Raw genomic sequence first — 23,940 nt, 5'->3', positions numbered from 1 at the left:
CACTACAATATTATGTACAGTGTGTATTACATAGAATGATAGAATCCTCTAAGATGCGTGAGAGAAAAGCCGCCCCAAATTCCTTTTCCTCCACTCACTCCGCCGGCATAACTCTGCTCCCAGCCAACATCACCCGCATCCTTCCTTTCCCACACTTGCCATAATTCCACATGCATCCCCTCCCAGCCCAGTACCTCTCCAATCTACGCACCCTCTGACTAGCCTCCGGCCCCAGTTTTTACCTGGCACTTCTGCCCCAATGTCATCCACTTCTGCTGCCCCAGTTCACCTGGTTCCAATCCACACTATTCAGTCCGCCCAGAAGTCCCGCCGTAGGCCTACTCCAACCAATCCGCTAAGTCTGCGCTTCCAGAAGATGGCTCAAAACCTGGCTCCCTCACACCTGTGTTGTTGAGTATGTCACTCAGGTGTTGTAGTTCATTTCACCATTTTCTGTGCTTCCACCATTTCTCATCTCTTTCACACATCTTTCACAAGTTGTAGTTAGTCTACCTGAGGCAGCAGGCATGGAAGGAACCTTTCACCATCCTTCCACGCACCTTGAATACCGGCAACACTGTGCTTGCTGTCCTCAGGTGGGTTTCTCATTTCTTTCTCCTCTCACTCTTTCCCAGTGTTTTCTCCTTTTTCTCTCAATCTGATGCAATTCACCATCCTTCCACGCACCTCAAACACTGGCAACACTGTGCCTGCTGTCCTCAGTCCTGTCTTGCTTATCACGTGTTGAGTCCCCATTCCCACATCTTGCCCCCTTTTGGAGGGTCCCAGCGGGATGGCATCCCCTCTCCACACACAGAGGGACTTATTTAGTTAATTTAGCTGCAGCCTTCAATGTTGTCATGAGATTCAATTTATATGCAATCTTCAATAAGATTTATGCATGGTAAATTTCTTCCAAAGGGGAGCTTCCTGCCAAAAGCTTGTAGTTTTCTGAGGATAAGAAAGAGTTGTCAGTGATATTCTTGGCAGCCATTTTTGGAATCCACCTTACTTGAACCTCCTTAATGTGTGTTTTACATAAATGTCTGAATATTGCTCATCAGGCATATTTAAAGGTATAAGCTCAAACTGGGTACATGCACCAAAAATATTCTCTGTGTTGATACACATTCAAAGATAGCTTACATCAGATACACTCAAATGGAAGGCTTGGTGGAAAAAATACTACAAAGAATGAGGCTAAAGATTGTCCAATCCCATTCTTGAATGAGTTGGTCAAGTCAAAAAGAATGAGAAAACTACAAAACAAACACTGGTGATTTTAATTTTTGCTGGGCTGTGAGGATGTAAATACATGTTGACAATGGTCCATTTTTTGGAGGCGCAACCACCAGGAAAAATAAATTGTCACTGGACTACAGGTGACATCAGCCTAAGTCCACTGAGCTACCCACCAGTTGCACAGTTGGCCGCATGTACAGCTCCCTGTAGGAAACAAAGGGGCCATTGTAGCCTAGTTGTGGTAGTGCCAGAGCTGGAAAAATTTGACAGCTATTGTTGCTTGATGTCAACTGATGTCTGGTGACAATTGATTTTTCCTGGTGAACTCACACACATCTTCAGATTGGTAGGTGTCTAAATTTTCTGCACGCTTCAGTAACGTGCAGATAATCTACCTTAATACTATATTGTATCTCTTTTTTTTTTGAATCAAAAAACAGAGATGAGTCAGCGGTCTTGAAGAGAGTTAGATATGAAGGGAAAGCAGGTAAACCATGGGTCTTTTGCTTACCTTCATCTCGACAATCGCAGACAGGCACGTTGAAAACACATTCATCTTGTTGAGATTTAGGGAATTTGCTGTATCGGAACCAAAAAAAGACGGATTTAGTGAGATCCTTGATAACATAATTCAACAGGAAGAAGTGAACAGAGAACATGGACCAACCCATTGGTATACGGATTATAATTCCAGTCTTTGTGTTTTTTCTGGCAGTCCAAGGAAACGTCGATGATCATTTTGGTACTGAAGCCGAATATCTCGTCAATGACCTTGGCGTTCGGGATCTCATTCTTTGATAGCTTGCCAACCGCGCGGATGATGTTGTACATCCTTGTGGTGTAAAATAAATATTTTGGTTTTAGGAAAGTGTGAAGTTCTAGTCAGTACAAATCAGTGGATCACGGTGTCGACACTGCATGCTACTTACGGTCCCCCACGATTTGGACAATACGATAATCTGTCAGGTTGAGGCCATGCACCGTCTTTTCCTTTATCAGTACATCTCTGTTATTTTTTGGAGGCAGTTTTTAGCAACAGTTGATTAGAGAATCGGACGGATTCAGGGAGGCTGGTGCTTACATCGGCACCAACTGTTATGTAGCAATTCTATACATTTTTTTTTTTTGGTCTAGTCAACGGAACTTAATCTTTCATCACACCAAAAGAAAAGGCCGAGTTAGGGATAGTTACCATGCCGCGAAGCACCAAGTTCATAGCCATTGCCATCGTCACATTACGGAATTTATCCGCAATTTCGGGGATGGGCAGCACTTTCGCTGGGCTCAGATAGGTGCCACCCTTCAGAACACCGTAGATGCCGTCTGGAGAGCTGATCGGTGAATTGATGGCTTTTTTAATGCCCTCTGAGAGTCGCTTGTGGGCCTCTTGCTCGACAGTAGCCAAGTGGAAGACGACGTCTGTCCACTGCAAAAGATTGATTCATGAATAAAAGAAAAATTCGTGGAGGGATTCAAGGGTTGTGTTGCTCTGTACAAATAACTTACAATTCCGAATCCTTCGATGATGGGTCCCTTTGGCACCTTCTGAAAGTATGCCCAAAACCCAAAGCCACCGGTTAGCCCAAAGTTCAACACGTTCAAGGCCCAACCGATCGGTCCGGTCTCGCTTCCAAGCATTATCATGATATCCATCGCCACTACGAAGCAAACAAGAAAATATGTCTACAAAGTTCGACTCTTGTTTGCTCGAATCAGGTTAGGGAGCTGCTTACATGTGCCAGAAACTTCCATCATACCAGCTGAGACGCCCAAAGACTGCTTCGCATGGATTGCTCCACTAAGATCCGCAGCTGGAAACCTACGGAATCGGAGTGATGTCAGATTCAAATGCGAAAAATTCTGCTGTCTGTTGTTGGGGCTTGTACCCACATGGTGGAAATCAAACTGTTTATACTAGCTTTTATTGTGGCAGATTACCAAAGAAGAAGAAAAAAGAAGTTTCAGTGGGGGTTATAGCTTGGAGCATTCTATAGACAGGTTTCCCGACCTTGGACTATAGAGATGGCGTAGCCAATCGACATGTAGAGGATATTGTTCATAGAATTCCATTGTTGAAGCGCAAACAAGATGTACCAATCGTTATCGGGGACAGGATAGCACATCTGGCCTGCATTGCAAATCGAGCCGAGTCCACAAACGAAGTTAGATGCGTTCTTGGATGTGGCATAATCCTGTGCGCAAAAGCAATTGACGAGCGAATCAGTCGACTTTTATTTCATTCCAAATCTGGAATGGTTTTTGGTGCTTACAATCAGAGTCATCTTATCTCCATTGGGATAATTCAGGAGGTAAGAGTCTAACTCGAGGTCCATCCATGTTTGGGGCTCAAAAGGGAGCGGTTCACAGGATCTTGCCAGTCTTTTTTGCAGCGTCCATGACGAAGCATTGCTGCTACTTTGTGGAATGGCATGTTGGACGAGCGAGGTTTCAGGATAAGCGGGGAAGAAGCTGGATTGAGGTGCCGGAGGCCTTGTGCATGCTGGATGGAAGACGGAAAGAATGATGACTGAAGCAAGGAACAGGTGGCGTGAATTGAAGGCTCGAGTTGAAGGAAGATGCATCTTGAGGTGGTGGGCGCGTAGTTTGCCCAAGGGTACGCAACAAGGCAGACATCAAAGGTTATAGCTTCTTCCAGGGTCTCCATCCCGGTAGCAGTCCTTGGTCACCGTCGGTGATTAAGAAAGTGGCACACCTCCGCCGTACAGCACTACAGCCGGCTGGGTGAAGATACATACAGGACGCCCTCGAGACCGAACGCCACCGGTGCGCTGGCTCCAGGGGCGGGTTGGCTATCACCTTGACGCACGTCTTCCGCTTCGGAGGCCTCAAGAGCAAGACATGATGTCCCAAAACTGAACTGGAAGCTTGGGGCATTTTGGCATGGCAAACGACAACGTTGCCCCGGCCGAAAAAATGCTCCAGAGGCCGGCCCGGTGGTCGAGTGATCGGGTTCGGGTGCTCCCCGGCCCCTCAAACGAGAGCATTCTGCAGTACAAGCCGGGTCGGCCGGAAGCAACTCATCCTGCCAACAACCACCACCGCAATCCCCGCTCGTATCATCGATGTCTTCGCCCGGCTCATCCTCATCGTCGGCTTCATCTGCCTCGTCCTCATCGATAGTCTTTGACCCGAACACACTCCAACAACAACAGCCCGCTCCAGCCGACCTGCCACCCCCACCGCCTCCGACAAACCCAGACCAAGCCAGCAACCAGGTCCTCTCATCGCTCAACCCGACCATCGAGTCCAGCTCCCAATCGACCGTCTTCAACCTCTCAGGATTCTCAAACAACAGCAACCTCCTCCAATCTCAGATCACCGACCTCACCTCGCTCGCAAACACTCAATCGACGGTACCCCATGCCTCCCAACCCGCCTCCAAAAATGCACCCGCAACTGCCCCTTCGAGGGGTTGGATGAGTCAGCGTAAAGGTAAAGCTATCCACATCGATGACGATCAGGCCTCTCTCAGAAACGAGCTTCCGGGAGACTTGGAATCAGACCAATCCGAACGTTACACTTCCAGCACCAGCTCTCAGCGTATCATCGAGCTCGGTGTTGTAGAAGATGTTGGTCATTCCGATCTTAATCCTTTTTTTCGAGGGTAAAAAAACCTAACTCATTGCTTTTCGTGTCAATCGCAACAGCAATTAGCACAACTGCTCAACTTGGCGTCTGACGTCTTGGGCTCACTTGGGCCTTCATTGAACGAAGATGAGTCGACAAACACGGCGATCGAGACCTTTTCAAGCTCGATCAACGAATACTTCGAGCTGCTCAACGTGGGCAACTCACCAGAGCAATTTTCCTACAGAGCTCCAGCAAAACTGACACCATTCATAAAAATTTTTATGACCACATAAAAAAAAATACAGAAAATCCAACTAGGTCTGCGCACCTCGATGTCTCATTTACGAGTCTCACGAGTATCCACTCGTATCTTATTCGAGCCTGCTCATGTCTCCATTCCGAACTGTCCGGTCGGATTAGGCGATCTCACATTGTCGGCTAATCACCTCTCATCCCGCCCCTCAACTCATCCGCTCCATGCAGACTCCTTGAAAGATAAAGATGAAGAGGAGCCGCCGGCCTTAAGTTTGGGCTCATTGGTTGCCGAAAGAAACGCGTGGCAGGACTTGGTCGAGTCGCTCGAACTCATCAAAGCACAGCGAACTGTCCTGTGAAAACACCTTTCCTTGACACTCTTGATCCTGTATTAAAAACCCTATTTCTCCTACTGCTGTTAACAATTCTTGGTGACCAAAAAAAATACAAATTCGATAAGATCGCAAAACAAACAAAATTATACTCATCTGTTCCTCAGTACGTACTTCAACTTGACTTGTTAGAAAATTTTTGGTCCTAAACCCTCCAATTCCTATTTCGTGGGTGTTTTATTTACATGTTCTTGAAGAGTTTTTGATTGAAGTGTGTGTAAATATGTAACAAAAGCCAATGTAGGAGAGAGAGCAGACCAATGCAATCATATTATCCAAGTTTACTAAAGACAGAGAGACACAGAAACAAAGATTGAGGGTTCCCCCTACAAATTAACCAAATTACAAAAACAAAATGTAAGATTTCACCTGTTCAAAAAAAGAAATCACAAAAACAAGCCTTCTTAACACAAAATCTAAACACCACAAACTGGACCCACTATCCATCCCTGTCTAGCAGGGTTTAAAATAGTGGGTGGATGGCCCCCAGCGTGCTGCATTGAAGGCATTATGCAAAGGGGGGCCACCAAGTAGAGCCCCTCAAACTGTGCAAGTGCAACAGCGGAGGGGGTTGAGGACAAACTGCACACTGGAAGTACAGCCGCAGAGGACGCCCTGGGGGACACAAACCAGCAAGCCAAAGCCTACTTTTATAGACAATCCAGTGGTACATACAGCTCTCAAGATCCACGTCCAACTCAACTGCCACATTCATCATGTAAGCCGTGACAATTGTGCCACCCCCCCTCCGGTACATCTTATTGCACAATCACCAGGGGAGACTTTGACACACTCTCTAGAGAGTGCCAGAGTCTAATTTTATGTTCTTCTGGGTCTGATTTGAGTCAGATGTGGATTAGGAAATGATTGATAAATTGTTCAGAAGTCTATGGGAAGTGTGTCAGAAGTGATGCGGAATTATCACAGGACCTTGTGCAACGTTGTATATAACCATTTAATTTTCTAAGTATAACTTAATTACAATCTGTCAAGAAATCATAGTTAATCAATGCCCAATTATTACTCATTTATGGTGAATTTCTGTTGATCAATTTCTCTATGTCAAAGGGGTTCCAAACAACGTAAATGTGACCTGCGGGGGCTTTCATGGCTTTCTGACCAGTTTTTACTTGTAATGGAGCTGTGAAAGGCGCCTCAAGTGATCTGTCACCCTAATGCGTACACAAAGGTGACATTGGCAAAGTGGAAAAAAACTCACATGCATGTGCATGGAGACATTGGAAAACAAACAAACACAAAAACAACTCACAAGCTTATATATGTTAAGAAGCCACTGCCAGGCTGTCTATCTGAAATCTGGGACCACACACCTCCAAGCTTGACTTGACTCATATTTTCACCCTACTTTCATCCTTTTTTGGCTCAATTCTAGATGATACTGGCCTTCTTTAGGGAAATATGCCAATTCAGATGGGCCTTTCACATCATTCTAATAGGGTTGTACATCTGTTGATTAGAGATCACCAAGTGGACCCGGGTACCTGCGGTGGGTACGGGTACCTGTGGTCATTTTGGGCATATTTAGATACCCGGCACCCGTAGGGCGGGTACCGGCAGTACCCGTGTTGGTTATCATGGGTACTGCCTACGATTCAACCCTCTAGCTGGTCTATGCCGGCTTCAAGGGTGGTGTAAACTCTTGATGACCGGGGCGGCACAGACCAATCATCAAGGGTGTATATACCCTCTTGATGCCCCACCTGGGCTGGGTATCAAGAGGGTGTATGTATACCCTCTTGATGTCTGGTCTGTGCTGGACACTAAGAGGGCATACAGTCTCAATGAACGGCACAGACCGGACATTGAGAGGGTGTGTGTATACCCTCCCAATGTCCGGTCTGTGCCGGTCATCAAGAGTTTACACCACCCTCAAAGCCGGCATAGACCATCATCAAGGGTGTATATACCCTCTTGGTGCCCGGTCTGGGCCAGATATTAAGAGTGTATGTGTGCGTGTGAATTCTTGATGTCCGGTCTGTGCCAGTGTAAAGCTCAAAAGTGTTCCTGAGAACCTTTTGCTGAGTGCGGAAAGGGATGAATGAGGTTACCTCTGCCTTTCCTGGGTCACTAGACACTAAAACAAGCCCCCCAATCTACAATTGGAAGGTTTAATGTAGTGATAGTGGAGGTGTATCAAAAGATAGCCTACTTTGAGCAGGTGGCTTTAAGGGTTATGGTGATGTAGCTGATGAGTAAGTGTTGTAATGAGGTTGTAATTTGTATGTAAGGGTTTTAAAACCACAATATAGAGTGGGGCTAATACTGTAGAGTGAGCAAGTGTTGTACTGTTATGGGGTAAGCTGAGTGCAAGTAGTTTGCTGAGAGAATTTACAACTGGGGGGAGGAGAGCCTCCTTAAATAGAAAAGAGTGAGACATTTTAGCTCCAGGGGAACAAGAGAATGAGGGGTTTTAGCTGCCCTGAAGACTACAATGAGGTATTTTGGCTGGTGGTTGACAGGTCACATCACATGAGGTCTTGATGTCATATGAGGAAATTTAGCTAGTGAGAAATAGGAGGTGAGCTGTTTTAGCTGGCCTGGCCTGTCAAATGATGTCATCTGCAAGCTGCATGAGGGGTTTTTTGCTATCTTGACACCTGCATGATGTCATCTGTCAACTGTCAGACTGCAGCCCCTATTACACTAGTCTGCATGCACCTGCATAAGACTACATAAGCCTGCATCAAGTGTGCATAACACTGCATGACACTGCATGACATGTGCATAGCACAATGTAATGAGTGCAGCTGATGAGGTAAAGTATATGTAAAGGGTAGACAAGCTGTCAGGGTGGTCCATGTAACGGATTACATGTCCTGGGTAAGTGTGGTTCATGTAACTTACATGACCTGAGTATGGTGTTTTGTTTGTCTGTAACTGAATGATGGTGTCTTGAAGGGGTTGTAACTTGTGATCCAGGGGGGTTTAAGGTGTTTTGTTCATGGTGTCGTGCGTAGTTTTGGCCGTAGAATCCAGTGGTGCCGCCATATTGGTTGATTTGTGAGTGTACATATGAGAAAACAGGAAATTTTGAAATGGGCTAGATGGGTAACCATAAAGCATACCACACCGGACATGGAGAGAGTGTGTGTATAACCTCCCAATGTCTGGTCTGTGCCGGACATGGAGAGGCTGTGTGTATACCCTCCTGATGTCCGGTCTGTGCCGGACATGGAGAGAGTGTGTGTATACCCTCTCAATGTCGGGTCTGTGCCGGAAATGGAGAGGCTGGGTGTATACCCTTCTGATGTCCGGTCTGCCGGACATCAAGAGGGTTAGGGTTAGCGGGGGCCATGATTGCGGTGCAAAAGGCCGTCCACAACTGCTTGTCTCCAGACCTTTTGCAGCGGGTACCTGGACGGGTACCCACCATCCAAAATTTACATACCCAGACCCGCACACAGCATCCGCAGGAGGGTACCCGCCAAGGGCGCCCACGGATACCAGGTACCCATGGGCAATTTCTACTGTTGATCTGCGGGAGGCCCAACCTGCAATTTGTAACAAAATTACACATGTGCACATGACAGTTACATTAGCAAAGTGAAAACCATTACCACCTTCATGCGCATATAAATAATATGAATTGAAACCCAATAATTCATTAATTACCAAACAATTCAAATTGAATTTTGCTTTGATTTTGGCCATTGTGTCTTAGTGGTTTCAACCGCATTCCAGTTGTGTTTCAGTTGACTTCTGCATGACTTCTGGATGGTTTATTCATGAATCCAGGATCAGTTTCAGATCATTTGTGGATTAGTTCCAGAATTTTTCATTGATTCTTACAGTAATTTCATCAAAGGCATCCAGCACAGTTACGGAAAAAGGGTACAGTATGGCACTCTCTGGAGAGTGTGTCAAAATATCACCTGGTGAATGGTGTGCCAATGGCCGGCGCAGGCCCGTAACCACCGCCGGTCACAGTGCGGAGGATACACACTCCCCTGATGACCGGACAGCACACATGTGGAGTGCAAATCACCGGTAATCTAAGGGATTAAGCAATCCTCTTGATTACTGGGTCCATTGCGGGAGTAAACACACCTATTGATGCCCAGAACAGAATCTGTCATCAAGAGGAGAAACAGACCTCTAAGCTTTCCTCTACCTCCAGTGGCAAAAGTTGGGGCACAACAAATATAAAAGGGAGCTGATGTTGGAGAGGTGTACCGGTAAGGCCGCTGGGAGGAATTGACTGGCTCTGCCATTGTGGTGGTAAATCTGGGTTGCGAACCCGAATTTACCACACAGATTTGCCAAGGTTGCGTACTGTGGATTCCGCAAGACTGGCACGGAGTGGCACAGCGCGGAGAATGTCTTTGAGGCGGAGCGCGGAGCTATTGTACACCGCGCGGCGGCGGAGCTGGATTCGACTTAAGCAGACCAGCGCGGACTGGCTAGTAGCAAAGTTGACTGGGGGAAGATGTGGCAGCCAAAGCAGGCTACATCAGTGGGTGTAGCTGGGGCCAAGGCGGCCGGTGGGATCCCAGCATTGTAGGTTAGACAGTGGTGAGGAATCTAAGGCAAGGGGAGTCCAACGGTGGACAATGACATGTGGCAAAGTTGACAGGAGATACGTGTGAGAGCGGAATGGAGAGACAATGTGCATGGTTGTGGGAGTGTGGCTTGGCGGATTGCGCGTGAGGCGGGTGGAGGAGAATGGTTTCTTTCTCTCAGGTTGTTTTTCCTTTTCTATGGAGGGGGGAGGGAGTTCCCCCCCCCCATCATCCTATCATTATGACCTTTACGGATTTGGGCTTCATTCTTGTTATTACTCTGGTACGGATTCCTTATGGCCGACATTTTACTTACTTGGGCAGAGTTTCTCTTTTGAGTACTTCTTGGCGGATTTTACTTTTTTACTGCCTATTTATTTTGTGGTTATTCTATACATTAATTTTACCTGTGTTTAGAATTATTGAGCCTCATACCTACTTGTGAAGTGGAGTGGAGTTCTCCAGATCACCCAACTTTACCCGGGAATAATCTTGGAGCGGCGGGGTCCTGACATTTCTACGCAGGAACCACTTTTGTTCACCACACCGTTATTGTCCCCAGGCAGTGTCTTACATTAAAAATCATCAATTACGCCAGCAACTCCTTTCTTTGTGCACTATTCACAGACCCTACAGTAGGGAAGTGAAATGCAAAAAAAGGAGTTGTTGATGCAATTAATGATTTTTAATTGTGAAGCCCAGCTGCTACTTTGATTTCTAGCCAGATCAGTTTCATCCCACTTGATTAGTGACCACTCTAACATCAACAGCGCCTCCTCTGATCTCTGCTGAAAGAGCACAAGGAGAACACAGGTTCTTGGTCCTGTAAACTGATTATCATATCTATGCATACACCAGTGAGCTTAGGGATGAAATTGGGTTGGGTCAACCCAGCGGGTACCCAAGCCCTGTTGGGTCTGGGGCCAGGTTTGAGTCGCCTTTGCCTCAAAAACTAGTTTTTGACCCAACCCACCACAGACCCACTGGATTTTTGAATTGGGTTTGGGCAGCCATTTTGGCTGTTGGGTTGACCCACCAATCCAATTACAGACTTGCGCGGCTGGCAGGTAGCCATGTAACATCCCATTCCCGGCACTCCCAGGCTACACAAATTGCGCGGCGCTCCTGCTGGGCTGTCAATCTCTATTTAAAAAATTAATTAAATGTTGAACATAGTTTAAACCAGAAGCCACACACAGAAAAAATTGGGCAGCACTTGCCCCCTCCCACTTCACATTTGCAAAATTTGGGTAGATATTTCAAATTTGACCATGCATGCACTTTTGCAAGTTGGTGTTCAAGGCTTTTCTTGAACACAAACTTTCAAAAAAACATTCAAGCAGTTTTGGGGGGTGTAGTGCAATGTGAATTGTAATGTATGTGTTTTTTCAACTTGGTGCTCAAGAATTACTTCAAAGACCAACTTCTAAAATTGCACGCAAGTTGAACCTGGCCAACTTTGAAATTTGAAACCCCCTATCATCCCTGGAACACTTGGCTTGTAAGAAATTGGACTCAAAACAAGAGTCAATTGGTGCCGTTGAAATCAGTGGAAGCCTTTCCTTTTGAAGATTTTGAGACTTGATTTCTAAGAACCAAAACCAGAAACTGAGAAAACAACAGTAAGAACAATGAATATGGCAAGATGAGAACATAGAGAAAATGAGAATAAACCAACCCTTGAGTAACTGTTTTAATGATAAAGATGGACAAGGGCAATAGGGATAATACTGAAAAAATTGGTCAAGAACTGTGATGAGATGATAACAAACTCTATTTTATAGGTGATAAGGTAAAATGAGTAAGACAGAATAGGATGAAAATGATCAAAATACTAGAAAGCTAATTGAGAACAAAAAAATGTTGGCAACAATGATTGGGGAAAGAGGAGTGAAGCTAAAAGAGGATTGATCCAGGAATGCAAATGAAGCATTTCTTACCAAGTTGGATGCCAGAAAAGCTGTCCAAGTTAAGGCTTTGCGGAGAATGCAAAAAGAGAGTCAGACCAAGTAGGCTGACCGCAGGAGTCTTGATCAATATTGTCAAAGGTGGAGTTATGATTGATCATCAAAGATGGGGAATGTTTTGGAGAAGGAGAGGAGAGATTGATGAGGAAAAAGGAGTGGGACAGGTGATAGCACAAGCTAAAAAGATGGACTGATTAGGTTAGGTTTAATGATGAACCTAACCTGACCAATATTTGCTTGCTGCAAGATATGCTGCAAGGTGTGTAAGGAGCGCCAGAAAGGTATTGACATGTATTGAATGACAAGAATTCAACACCTTTAAACATTCCTGGGGTTGCTTTTGTATCTCATTCATATACAATTACCCAACATATTCTTGAAAACAAAAGACTACCAATATACTACCATATATGTATTGCCACAAGATCCCTTGGACCGGCTTTGGGCTTTTGTATTCTAAAAGGCTATTAATTGAGGCATTATCAGAAGATAGTTTGTGATTATTTTGTTTAAATTTCTGTCTCATAAATCTCTTGATTTCTGTTGTCCTCACAAGGAAAAACACTTTTCTCCCACCACTGCCACAATTTCCATTGCAACACAAGTGGACATTCCATTTTCTGGTGTCCCTTCTGATTCTTCTGACAGCTTCAATCAGATTGTCCACTTGGCAACAACGCAAGAGCTATGCTTTGCTACAAAAAGCAGTGCTTTTGCGTAGCAAAGCAAAACCCCGCTACTCTAGATCCAGAGCAGCAATAGCAATGGCGGAAAACCGCTACTGATCAGAGCCGTAGCAAAGTGCCAGCACCGCTACTTGAAATTAGAACTGCGCATAGCAAAGCAAGGATTTTTTTTGCTTTCACTAAAGCTTAGTGTAGCAGCTGAATTGGCGCTTTTTGGCGCTATATTAAGCGCTGCGGAGCGCCAAAAGCGTAGCAAATTGGGCCGCCATTGTGCCAAAAGCGTAGCGGGAGAGTCCGCTTTTCTGGGTAAAATGCTGCAAATGCTAATAAATCATCAATCCTCCATCACTTTATGATGTTGAGGATTCAAATTCCAATGACGCTACAGTAGCGCCACAAAATCACTAAAGTAGTGGTTTTCCACTACTGTAGTGGGAAGCGTAGTGCAACACCACTACTTGCCGCTGAAAATAGCTCGCTATTTTTTGCATTTTTTCCCCTTGAGAAAAATAGCAAAAAGTGTAGCGCCCAGCCCGCCACTAAAAGCGCAGCAAAGTGGTGTCCAAATTGCTACACGCAGTGTAGCTCTTGCGGTGTTGCACTTGGCTGGTTCATCATTTGATTGATTTTTTTCTTTCTTTTATGTATGTATCTGGAATTGTGCCCAGTTGACATGCTCAACTTCTTTTCATTTTTTTTACAGGTAGATTGTGGGGTGTCATCTCTCCAAACAAGCTGAACACTTGGTCAAAACTGAAGCCTCTTGACTCCCTCTGTATACCCACCAGCTGTTAGTGGTGGAACTCAACTTTTGACCAGCGCTGAATCCTTGGGGTTGGCCCCTCTCCTCAGTTGTTCCTCCCAGTGGGCTTGCCTTATACAGGTCTAAACACTCAGTCTTTGAGTCCTCCCCATTGCCTTCAGCTATTATCACATTTCCTGGCCCCTCTGTGCTCCAACGCCACTATCCAGGTTTTATCCCATCCCTTGTGTCTTGTCCTAGAAGGATATCTGTTCCAGTCTCTGCTCCCAAGGCAGGTTTCTTAGCCCTTTAGTGTGTTATTGCAGGGTTTCAATGGCACTTGGCACCTGTTGGGGGGTACCTGCTGCACTTTCAAAAAATTCTCTGCAAGCCTTCAACCAAGATTGATGCATGTGGAAGTTTTATTAGTGATCCAGGGTCAGTGCTCAATGATCCCCCTGCATTCCTGGTGGCTGGTGGCGTGAAGTTCATGTTTTGAAAGTGCAGCAGGTATCCCCCGACAGGTGCCAAGTGCCATCTTTACCGGCGGCAAGCATTTGTGTGTTCTGTTGCTTTTCCTTTACTGTAGATTATGGAAGCCCCTGATGCTATTGAGATTATCTTGGATCCCTTTACTGTTATTAACACCAAAGATGCTTTGCCTGCTGCACCTTCCAGTCCTGAGCTAGCCAAGGATCTGGATGATGTAGAGACACAACTTCATCAAGTCTCTATTGTAAGCAAGTAGTGCTCAGGTAGAATCTGGGCTCATAGCCCTTAGAGACTGTAAAATGAAGATGTGTCTGGTGAGATTCAAACTCATGACCTCAGCTATGCTGAGACACGTACTAGTCTGTTGCATTTAACAACTATGCTACAGGTGCTTGTGGCTTCCGTCTGGGTGGTGGGTTGGTAGTGCTCATGGGTCAGTCAAACAGCCCTCCATACTTTGGTGATACATCATAGTAGCAGACTAACAGATGCCAACTCAACAGATAAAGCCATAGCCCAACCTATGCCCACTCCTGTAGGATGTTCAATTCACAAGCTTGAACAAGAGATATTTTGACAAAGTATCTCTCCCCAGATTTCCAAGGCCAGGGCTGGGGCCAAGCCAGAGCTCATCCCAATGATCATGGTTGCAGTTGTAGCTGTGCACCCAAGTTGGCTCATTAAGGATTTCCTTACTTTCTTGCTGATGTATTGATTCTAGTTAGTGAGCTAACATGATTTGGGTAGTTCTTCTTTTCCAACCAAGCCGTGTTCAAAACGGCTTTGACTCCACCTCAGGCTCCAAGAGCCTCCAATAGTAACACCCCCCAATAGCAATGATGCAAATATTAAATTACATTTAGTGTAATTAGCGCTACATTAGTGGTTGTTGGGGCTGCTATGCTACACTAATTTGTAGCATAAAATGGATTACAGTTACAGATAACTGATATTCAAGAAAAAAAGTGTAATTTTAGCTTCAAATTGCAGCTAATTTAGCTGTAATTGGTAGCTAATCAGCTGTATTTTAGCTGTAATTTAGTGTTGGTGTGCTTTAGAGGCTGTGTATTACAGCTAAAGCTAAGAGTTGGGATCAACTATTACACTACAGAATTTGAAAGCTTTGTTTATGAAACTTAGGGCAGAAAACCCGTCAAAATAAGGGTTTTGGGCCCTAGTACTATAACTGTACTGATATAAACACTGGTAATTTAAATTACCAAACTTGTTACGTGGCAAATAAGGCCACTACAAGGGTTTTAACACTCTGTAACAGAGGAGGAATTAATTATGTAATTATTAATTACAGGGAATTAATTTGGCGTAAAAGTAGGTGGTAAGCGCTTAAACTGATTGGCTGCTTGACAGAGGCGGTGGTCTTACGGCAACTACTTATAAGGATAAAGCTTTAAATATGCTAAATAAGGGATTTTTGATGATTTAAAGGGTTTAATCCAGTGGATTTTACGTGCTGGGGATGGTTTATAAGGAAAAGTGGCTACAATAGTAGCAGAGGAGAATATTCACGGCAAACTTACAGTTTATGGGCGGTGAATGGTCTGGGGGATCTTTTCCTGAGGGCCAAATAGGCCTCTATTTATAGAGGGGAATTCAGTGGGCGTAAACACTGAGTCCTTTTCTTCCTATGGGAGTATCCAGGGGTGTAGCTGTGAAAAGGGCTTGGCTTTGGGCAATTTAATTGTATTGTAATAGACTAATTTCCCTGACTCTGTCACATGACATGTTTATAACCAATTGTCATGTGAAAGAGCTTCAGTAGAAGTCTACATAATACTTTCACGGGGTATTTTTACATGAGGAATATTACTCATTAATGTACAACAGTTTAATTTTATGTACATTGTTTGTTTTACTAAATTTTTGTATGTAATACTATTTTTGGACGCTTCCTGGTGCCAATTCTTATTAATACAATTAGTACATGAAGGAATAGGAATAAGGGGGTACTTTAAGTGGGTGACCCCCCTTAATTTATGATGGGGAATCTGATTCTGCAATAATAATTTAATAATAATTATTATTTACTAAGTTATTGCAGTCTTTTGGATACTTGATGTATCTCTAAGGCTGACAGAATTGTTGCTGCTAATTTAATTAGTGTAGTATTTGCATTGCTGCCAATAGACCTCTGGGTGATCGGGGTCAATCCTGGAGGCTCTTGGAGATAGAGGCAGAGTGAAAGACATATTGACCACGGCTCGGTTGGGTGATAAGAACTACCCAAGCAATGTTAGCTCAAAGGCTTGATAGACTTGATACATCAAACAAGGTAAGGAAGAATGTACTGTGCCAACTCAGGCACGATTGAATTGCCACCAGGTGTAAACATTGGCACAAGCTTGGACTTGGACACAACCTCTGCCGGAAGAAGGTAGTTGAGGAGCAAAATAAACAGCGGGCCGGCGTCCTCGGCCCGCGTGCGTGCCGCCAGGCCCCTCTCTCTCTCGCAGACACGGCTCGGACGCAAGGCGACGAAAGACGGACACCATAACCGCGGTCGATTTCCATAAAAAGCAGAAGAAAGAGCTAAAGAGAAAGAGAGAGACGAGGGACAAACAGAGCAGACTGGTACGAGACGAAGCGCGGGAAAAAAGAGCGCCATCTTTATGAGGGGGGGATGGGGGGGGCACAGCATATATGTACATGAGGAAGTAGTACAACAGGCGGACGGAGGCGAACGGGAGAGGAAAAGCGGCGGGGGCGGCCGCCGTGGCGGGGCCACCAGTCGCGCGGGGCCGGCGACAGAGCGCCGGACGGGGCCGCGTCCGGCGAAGACGAGGGACGTTTTTTGGGGAGATGTGCATGGCAAAACAGGGAGAAGGAGGAAGGATCTCGCGAGACTGGACGACTAAAGCTGGGACGAGTAAGTGTATATATGTCTAAAACTAAACTGATGTGTGGGACGGTTACGAGAATATAAGCTTGGTAGATCAGATGGCGGGCGACGATACAGAGAATAAGCAGGGGTAGAGAGCGGTGTGTGGAGCGCGGATCCGGGCGCGCTCAGGACTCGTCCTCGCGCTCTGCAGAAAAAACATCGCGACGGGAGCGGAACGAAGCGGGAACGAATGGCGGCAAGGGAGGGGATACAAAAGCGGGGCGAGCCAGGAACACAGCCCACGGATCTCTAAAAAAAAAAAAAGCGTATATATATGGGGAGGACTTTGAGCGAAAGGAGGGCGAGTTCCGGGCGGGGGAAGGAGGGAAGACGAGGACGGAGTGGCAGAGGGAGAGGGAGAGAGAAGGTCAAGAAGACTCGGGGCCGGGGGAGCGCGAGGCAGCGGGGGCAGGAGACGGAGCGGGGACAAGGAAGTGATCGGCGGGTTTGGCGGGGGAGAGGGGGCCGACAGCAGCGCCGGGGGTGCGAGCGACGGGGCCTGCAGTCTTCGCGGGGCTAGGCGAGGGCGTGGCGGAGGAAGAGGACCACAGGGTGCCCGCGCCGTCGGCTCCCGGCGCCGTAGGGGTCCGGCCCTTGCTGCTGGCCATGCCGACGGCCGACCCGCTGCGGACCGGCGTGCTGCCCCCTGCGGTCATCCCGTTGCTACTGGGCCCCGCGCTGGTCATCGGGGGCAGGCCGACCTCCTCGGCCAGCTTCTTGTACGCTGTCCCAGAACCCCACGCGTCAGAGCCAGAACAACAACAAAAGGGGGGGGGGGAGGGTTGGGAGGAGGGAAGCGTACCAGGGATGTGCTGGACGCGCAAGGCGACGAGCATGTCTTTGACCTTCTCGGCCATCGCGGGCCTCCGGGAGCCCTCGAGGGCGGCCGCGGGTCCGGCGAGCGTTTTGGAGATGAGGGGCACGCCGTGGGCTTGGTCTGCGAGGATCTCCTCGAGCACCTGTTTCCCGGGGCCGGCGAAGATGGCGTCGAGCAGGATGGTGGAGGCGGCGGGGTCGAAGGTCTGGTTGATGATCCTGAGCACGGTGACGGAGGCGAGTTTGTGGGTGCACAGATGGGCGAGATGCGGGGCGAGGCGCGGGGCTAGCAGCCGGTATCTCCCCGGGAGGCCCGACGAGTCGAGCAGCCAGGTCAGCAGCAAGGTCCCGTTCGGGTTCGTGGCCAGCGGGATCGAGTTCAGGATGACCGCGATCGCGACTCGCTTGATCTGGAGCGGCGAGGCGTGCTTGGACTCGAGACAGGTGCGGACGGAGCGGGCGCCGAAGCGGCCCTGGGCGACCTCCCAACACCGGTCGACGATCGCATCAAACACAAAGTCGTTGTAGGGCGCGCCGAAGCGCAGACAGCATTGCATCACGTAGTTGCCCAGAGAGTCGAGCAGGAGCGGGGGGCCGAAGGGACGCAGGTTCTGGGAGATCAACCGCATCTCCTCGGCGCTGCTCGCACAGTCGATCATCTTCTGCGCCGCCCAGGTCCCGTTCTTGTGGCAGCCGATGATCGCCAGATGGGGCGCGCAGCGTTCGAGCATGAGCATCTTGATCGGGTGCGAGCACTTCTCGAAGAGCTTCTGGACGATCGTGTTGCCGATGTAGTCCGAGGAGAGGTAGATGATCTCCTCGAGCAGCTCGCTCGCGATCTGGTCCATCTCTTCCTGGCTGAGCGAGTTGGAGTCGAACCTTTTGCGGATCTCTCTCAATCGGGCCGGGTCGGAGACCGCACTGACCAGTCTTCGGTGCGGGTCCAGCTGGTTGATCGGCGGCGGGACGGTGGTGTAGTAGGTCACTGGCGGACGGAACTCGGCCGCCGCCAGCTGCTGGTGGTGGTCCTCCTCATCGTACTGCTGCTGCTGCTGCTGCTGCTGCTTCTCATCTTCCGCCAGCGGCTCCCGAGAGAGCTCTTTGAGCAGGAGTTGCATCTCCGTCATCGGAGGCAGAGGGGCTGTGCATATTGTCGAGCCGGCTTCGCGGTCGAGCGAGGTGCCGCCGGACTCGTTCGCGACCATCGCGCTGGGGGCCAGGGGGAAGCCGGCAGCCGTGTTCGGGATGCTCCCGCCGAGGGGAAACCCGTTGAGCGCATGGATCCCATTGGGGATAAAGCTCATGGCCAGGTTGGAGCGGTAGTCCTGGATGCTGCCACTCAAGATCTGCTGGTCGAGCGGGACGGCCGAGGCGCCTTTGATCCGGGCAAGGGTCTCGTAGGCGAGCTGTTGCTGGGCGAGCTGCTGGTCTTGCGACAGCCCGTCGAGTTGGGCCGAGGGCGAGAAGGTGCCAGGGGCTTTGACCGGAACCTTGGCGTAACCAATCTTGACTGCGCCCACTTCACTGCCGAGGATCTCTCGTCCACTGAGAGCTTTGCGGGCGCGGACGGCGTCATCAAGATGTTCAAAGTTGATGACTGGAAAAAAAAAAAAAAAAAAAACAAGTCAGCACGAGCGAGATAGAAACACAGCAGCCAGCAGGTTGAGAGCACTCACATCCGCAATTCTTATGCGACAGAACACGGACTGATTCGATGGCGCCGTAGGGAGAGAAGATGTCCATGAGCAGATTAGGAGTAGTTTGGGAGGGGATGCTGCCGACCCAGAGGGCGCGGGTGGGGCTAGACTGGAGCACGGGGTCGCCGTTGGGGCCGAGCATGACGCCGCCGACGTTGGTGAAGCCTGCGGGGTTGGGACAGATGTTGTTGATCTGGGTGGAGGAGACGATGCCGTTGGGCCCGGGGATGTTGGTGAGGGAGAGCATCATCATCGCTTGCGAGAGGCCGTTGACCGAACCTCCTCCTGCTCCTGCTCCTCCGCTGCTGCTGCCGCCGCCTCGGGCACTCCCGATCGGCGTCGTGAGAAGCGTCGCGGGCGTTTGCGGGGCTGATTCGGGCTTGCCAAAGCCGATCCGGATGCACGTCGGCCCGTTCTTGAGGTTGATCTGGCCCTCTAATCGGTTCACAATGTCGTCCTTGGCATGCGCTGCATCATGCATTGACAAGAAGTTGATGAACCCGCATTCCTGGTGACCCCCATAAAAGTTAGTATGACTCCGGTTGAAGGGGAAGAAAGCGACTGACTTTGTCCGGCAGCAGACGCAGGCTCTCGATGGGCCCGTAGACCGCAAAGACGTTCATGAGTTCCTGGGCGGTGGTGGAGGGGTCGAAGTTTCCGATCCACAGGCTGCGCGAGGGTTGCTGGATGATGCCGGCGATGTTGAAGTCGGGGGTGATGGGGCGCGAGCCGGCCATCCAGTTCTGGGAGAAGAAAGAGAGCCGTCAGAATGTGTGTGTGTGTCTGAGAATGATGAGGAGGAGGAGGACTGACGTAGTTGATGCCGTTGATGTTGTGGCTGGAGAGCGAGTCGTGCTGCGAAGGGCTGTTGAGCGCGCTGAGGAAGCCCGAGTGCTTGGAGAACCCGGCCAGGGTGCCCGCGCGGTTCCTGACCGCGGCGGCGGCGGCGGCGGCCGAGTATCCGAGGGGGGTTGAGGGGGCGCCCATGCCGGCGAGGAGGGAGGCGCCGCCGAGGGTGTTGGCGCGGGGACGGCTGATGGGCGCAAGCAGGCCGTTGGAGGAGGTGGAGTTGAGCAGGGCCGAGTAGGCGGACATCTGTTTATCGTGGACTGGAGGAGGGGAGGGGGGCAGATTAGCGAGAGAGTGAGTGAGTGGGTTAGGAGTAGACGGACCTTCGGCCTGGATGGCCTCGAGCTGCTGCTGGCGAGTGGAGGCATACTGGCTGGCGAGCGAGTTGGCGCTCCCGAGCGGTGCGGCGTAGTCGTCGTCGAGGAGCGAGGGGGAGTTGGCTCCGGAGTAGGGGTTGTCGTCTGTGGGGAAGGGGGAGGGTCTGAGGGCGCTGGACTGGCGGCGGAGGGAGGCGGGGGAGGGAGCGATGCCGGAGATGGTGGAAGCGCGCATGCGGCTGGCGAGTGCTGAGAGGGAGGGGTTGGCTTGCTGTTGGTTGTGGGTTAGGTGGTGGTGGTTTAGGTGGTGGTTTAGGTGGTGGTGGTGGTAGGCTGGGTTGGGGCTGCTGTTGTTGAGGAGATGGTAGAAGCCCGATCCGCCGACGAAGGCCGACTGGGGGTGGTGGGGCACGGTGGGCGAGACGGGCGAGTCGGCATCCAGGCCGAGGTAGTCGAGCGTGCGGACGTGGCCGGCCTCGTCGGGGTCCTCGCTCTCGGCGAGGGCCGAGTCGTCTGAGCGGATCGAGCGCAGCTCTTCGTTCATCCGGGTGCTCCGGGGGACGAAGTTGGTTGCGAAGACGCCGCGGCCGAAGTAGGATGATGCGGAGGATGGGGGGAGGGCGACTGTTCCGGCGCGTGCGCGTGTCTTGTCGAGGGAGAGCTGGAGGTCTGGGTGGGGGTGTGTGTGTGTGTTAGTGTGTGTGTTTTGGTGTGTGTGTGAGTGTGTTTGGGTTGCTTACTCATGGTGTCTGGTCGGGTGTCTTGGTGGAAGATGGCTGGGCTGGCGAGTGGGAGGAGTGGGTTGGATGGTGGGTTGTACTGCCTGAGTGGGGATGGGCTTGGCTCGGCGGGGGTGAAGCTGGATGGGAGTGTTCCAGCGCGGGGCCGTCTGGTTGAGCGGGTGTTGTTGTTGTTTGTGGTGGTGTTTGTGGTGTTGTTGTTGTTGTTGGTGGTGCTGTTGCGGTACAGTCCGATGGCCTCTGCCCTGCTCAGCTCGCCCATGATGGATGCTTGGATGGATGGATGGATGGATGGAGAGTAGAGCAGAGTGAGTGAGAGTGGGTGGAGTGGGGGCAGCAGCAAGCAAGCAGCGCCAGCCAGATTAAAAACAAACAAACAACATCCCCATAACAATCAACCCTCCGAAACCACAACAACACAACAACAACACAACAACACAACACAACACAACACAACCGACTCTCACAAACAGATTGCACAGAAACAGAACACCACCTCGCCCCCCAGCAGCAGCCACACCCCACAACACACAGACACCCCCAGAACACACACTTGGCAAGCACGTCTTCGGGCACACACATGGGCGCACAGGGGATCCAGACCCCCGGTCCCACCGGGCACCCGCCCTCTCTTCTCCGGCAGGCATCCCAGCATGTGCAAAGAGGCCGATGGATAGCAGGATGGGCGAGCAAAGAGAGAGAGAGAGAAACACAGCAGACAAAAGGGAGGGGGATGGTCACCACAGGGCCGGATTGAAGCCCTCGACAAGCGCCGGGTCGCCGCCGTACTCGGCCGCCCATTGCCGGAAGCCGCCCGCGACGACGAGCACCTCCTGGGCCGCGCCGCGTCTGCGGGCCTCGGCGCCGAACGGAAGCGCCGACGTCAGCGCCCCCTGTGTGTGTGCCCCCCAAGATGTGTCAGCATGGGCAAGCCGGGGAACGAGCGAGGAGACGCACCGAGGCCAGCGCGGCGTCCCGCCGATGCGCGTACAGAGAGGCCGCCGTCGGCCCCCGCTGCTCTGCACCCCTCGGCCACCCCCGTCAGTCCCCTTCTCTCCCCTCTCTCTCTCTCTCTCTCTCCACCCCGGACACAGACACTCACGCGACAACATGCAGTGGAAAACCACACAGCGCACGTCCTTCAGCGCCGCCACCAGCGCCCCACACCGCGCCTCGAACGTCTCCGACGGCTCGTGCCGGCACCCCGGGATGTGTCCGCCCTGCACCACACACAAAAAGAAACCGCCGTCATTCCTCATGGCCCTCATCTCCGCCAGCCGGGGACACCCACAATGTAGTCCGAGTCTGCACCGCCGCCCCACACAGAAAACGCGGAAGAATCGGCGTCAGCGACGGCACAGCAGCAGCAGCAGTGTGTCTCAGTCTCTGTACCTCGCACGTCCACCACGGCCCCTGCGACAACCGAGCGGCGAAACAGGAGAGCCAGCCGTGCCAGGCGGCGAGTGTCAGCTGCGGGTAGGGGGGGGGGGGGGGGGATGATGATACCTGTTTCGGGAACTCACAGTCTTCGTTGAGGCGGCCGGCTTGGAGCCGGGCCGCGATCGCCCGGGGCGCCGCGAAGCTGTACAGGCCCATCTTGGACATGATATGCGGCTGGAGGGATGGTCGAGGAGGCTGGCGAGCGGGTGTCGAGGGGGGTATGTAGCGAGAAGGCTCTCTGCAGGAGAAAACAGCGGGCGTGGAACAGTGCCCATGGAAATCCCGGCCGCTGCGCTTTGCACACCGGCTGCGGGCGCCCCCTCCCTGACCAATCCAGACACAAGTCCACAACCACACACCAGTGTTTTCTTCAGTCTGAGGAACACATCGGCCGAACATGGGGCTTCAGCTGGAGAATAAAACGGTGTTGCTTCTGCTGGGTCACCAAAACCAAGAGGCTTCCAACACATATACATATTTAGATGCGCTTTCAGTTGCTTTCTAGTATGCATTTAGGCTACTTCAAATCAGGGAATTCTGGCCAAGCCATTCAGCTGCTTCGAACCACAACCTCGCTTTTTTCGAAAAACTAATGAGCCATATGTACAACATGTCCCTATCCCCTGCCCCAGATCCACCACCCCCACCTATCGGACTCGCTCAGGAGACACCCCTTCGAAAGGCCATCCAATTGTCTGGACACCTAGTATGATATCTCAACGAGGCAGCTTCAAGTAAAAACCCAACTCAGAGTCTGACTTTTGACCAAATCTATCACATCCTAAGCAATGTCAGCACAACACACACAAACCTTGAAAAGAACAAGAAAACGGTAATCAACCCGGTCGATGAATCTAAATCCAAACCTCAAATCCCAGACAAGATACTTGAACAACTAGATTGGATAGAGCGGCAATCTTTGATCCCGGCGCCTCCGCCTCTGCCACCGGCAACCTGGGCTTCAGCCGTTCACAGTAGCAAGAAGAAAACAAACCCATCAAAAGAACAACTATATCAGGTACCAAGTAATGCAGAGATGAATCAATACAAGAAAGCTAGCATTGTAATACACACACCACTGGACTCAATGTCAGCTGCGGAAATCACGTCTAAGATCAACAATGCATTCATCTCAATCAACGCATTGGTCAAATCACAAATTATTGAAGCATCTGGTATCGCTCTACTCCCATCCAAAGATCTGAAGATTCACGTTAATACCAGAGAACAAGCGTGTTGGCTACTTACAAACAAGCACATATGGACAGAACTTGTCTGCTCCAAACTCAAGACTT

At 50.1% G+C, this 23,940-nt stretch overlaps 4 protein-coding genes across 4 annotated transcripts; 1 reads left to right on the top strand and 3 right to left on the bottom strand.

Annotated features, from left to right (window-relative positions):
• Positions 1-1,259: 1,259 nt before the first annotated feature.
• Positions 1,260-2,073, bottom strand: PtA15_7A604 (uncharacterized protein; the record flags this gene model as incomplete). Its single annotated transcript, XM_053171228.1, has 3 exons — positions 1,260-1,297; positions 1,754-1,821; positions 1,910-2,073. 3 exons carry the CDS (start codon positions 2,071-2,073, stop codon positions 1,260-1,262), a joined length of 270 nt encoding a protein of 89 aa, XP_053022430.1.
• Positions 2,074-2,386: 313 nt separating this feature from the next.
• Positions 2,387-3,824, bottom strand: PtA15_7A603 (uncharacterized protein; the record flags this gene model as incomplete). The annotated part of the gene is made up of 5 exons (XM_053171227.1): positions 2,387-2,668; positions 2,749-2,900; positions 2,976-3,053; positions 3,251-3,434; positions 3,513-3,824. 5 exons carry the CDS (start codon positions 3,822-3,824, stop codon positions 2,387-2,389), a joined length of 1,008 nt encoding a protein of 335 aa, XP_053022429.1.
• A 501-nt stretch (positions 3,825-4,325) lies between these two features.
• PtA15_7A602 (uncharacterized protein) lies at positions 4,326-5,447 on the top strand (the record flags this gene model as incomplete). Its single annotated transcript, XM_053171226.1, has 3 exons — positions 4,326-4,832; positions 4,911-5,045; positions 5,139-5,447. The coding sequence occupies 3 exons, from the start codon at positions 4,326-4,328 to the stop codon at positions 5,445-5,447; spliced, it is 951 nt and encodes a 316-aa protein (XP_053022428.1).
• Positions 5,448-14,408: 8,961 nt separating this feature from the next.
• Positions 14,409-22,810, bottom strand: PtA15_7A601 (uncharacterized protein; the record flags this gene model as incomplete). Its single annotated transcript, XM_053171225.1, has 13 exons — positions 14,409-14,420; positions 16,578-16,756; positions 16,819-17,035; positions 19,908-20,042; positions 20,113-20,193; positions 20,281-20,408; positions 20,472-20,609; positions 20,838-21,126; positions 21,973-22,098; positions 22,163-22,224; positions 22,308-22,425; positions 22,497-22,618; positions 22,729-22,810. 13 exons carry the CDS (start codon positions 22,808-22,810, stop codon positions 14,409-14,411), a joined length of 1,689 nt encoding a protein of 562 aa, XP_053022427.1.
• Positions 22,811-23,940: the final 1,130 nt, after the last annotated feature.

This window comes from Puccinia triticina, chromosome 7A, assembly GCF_026914185.1.
Source record: "Puccinia triticina chromosome 7A, complete sequence".
Classification (NCBI taxonomy): Eukaryota; Fungi; Basidiomycota; class Pucciniomycetes; order Pucciniales; family Pucciniaceae; genus Puccinia; species Puccinia triticina.
The sequence above is the reverse complement of the archived record's forward strand: the minus strand, read 5'-3'. Positions and strand labels throughout refer to the sequence as shown.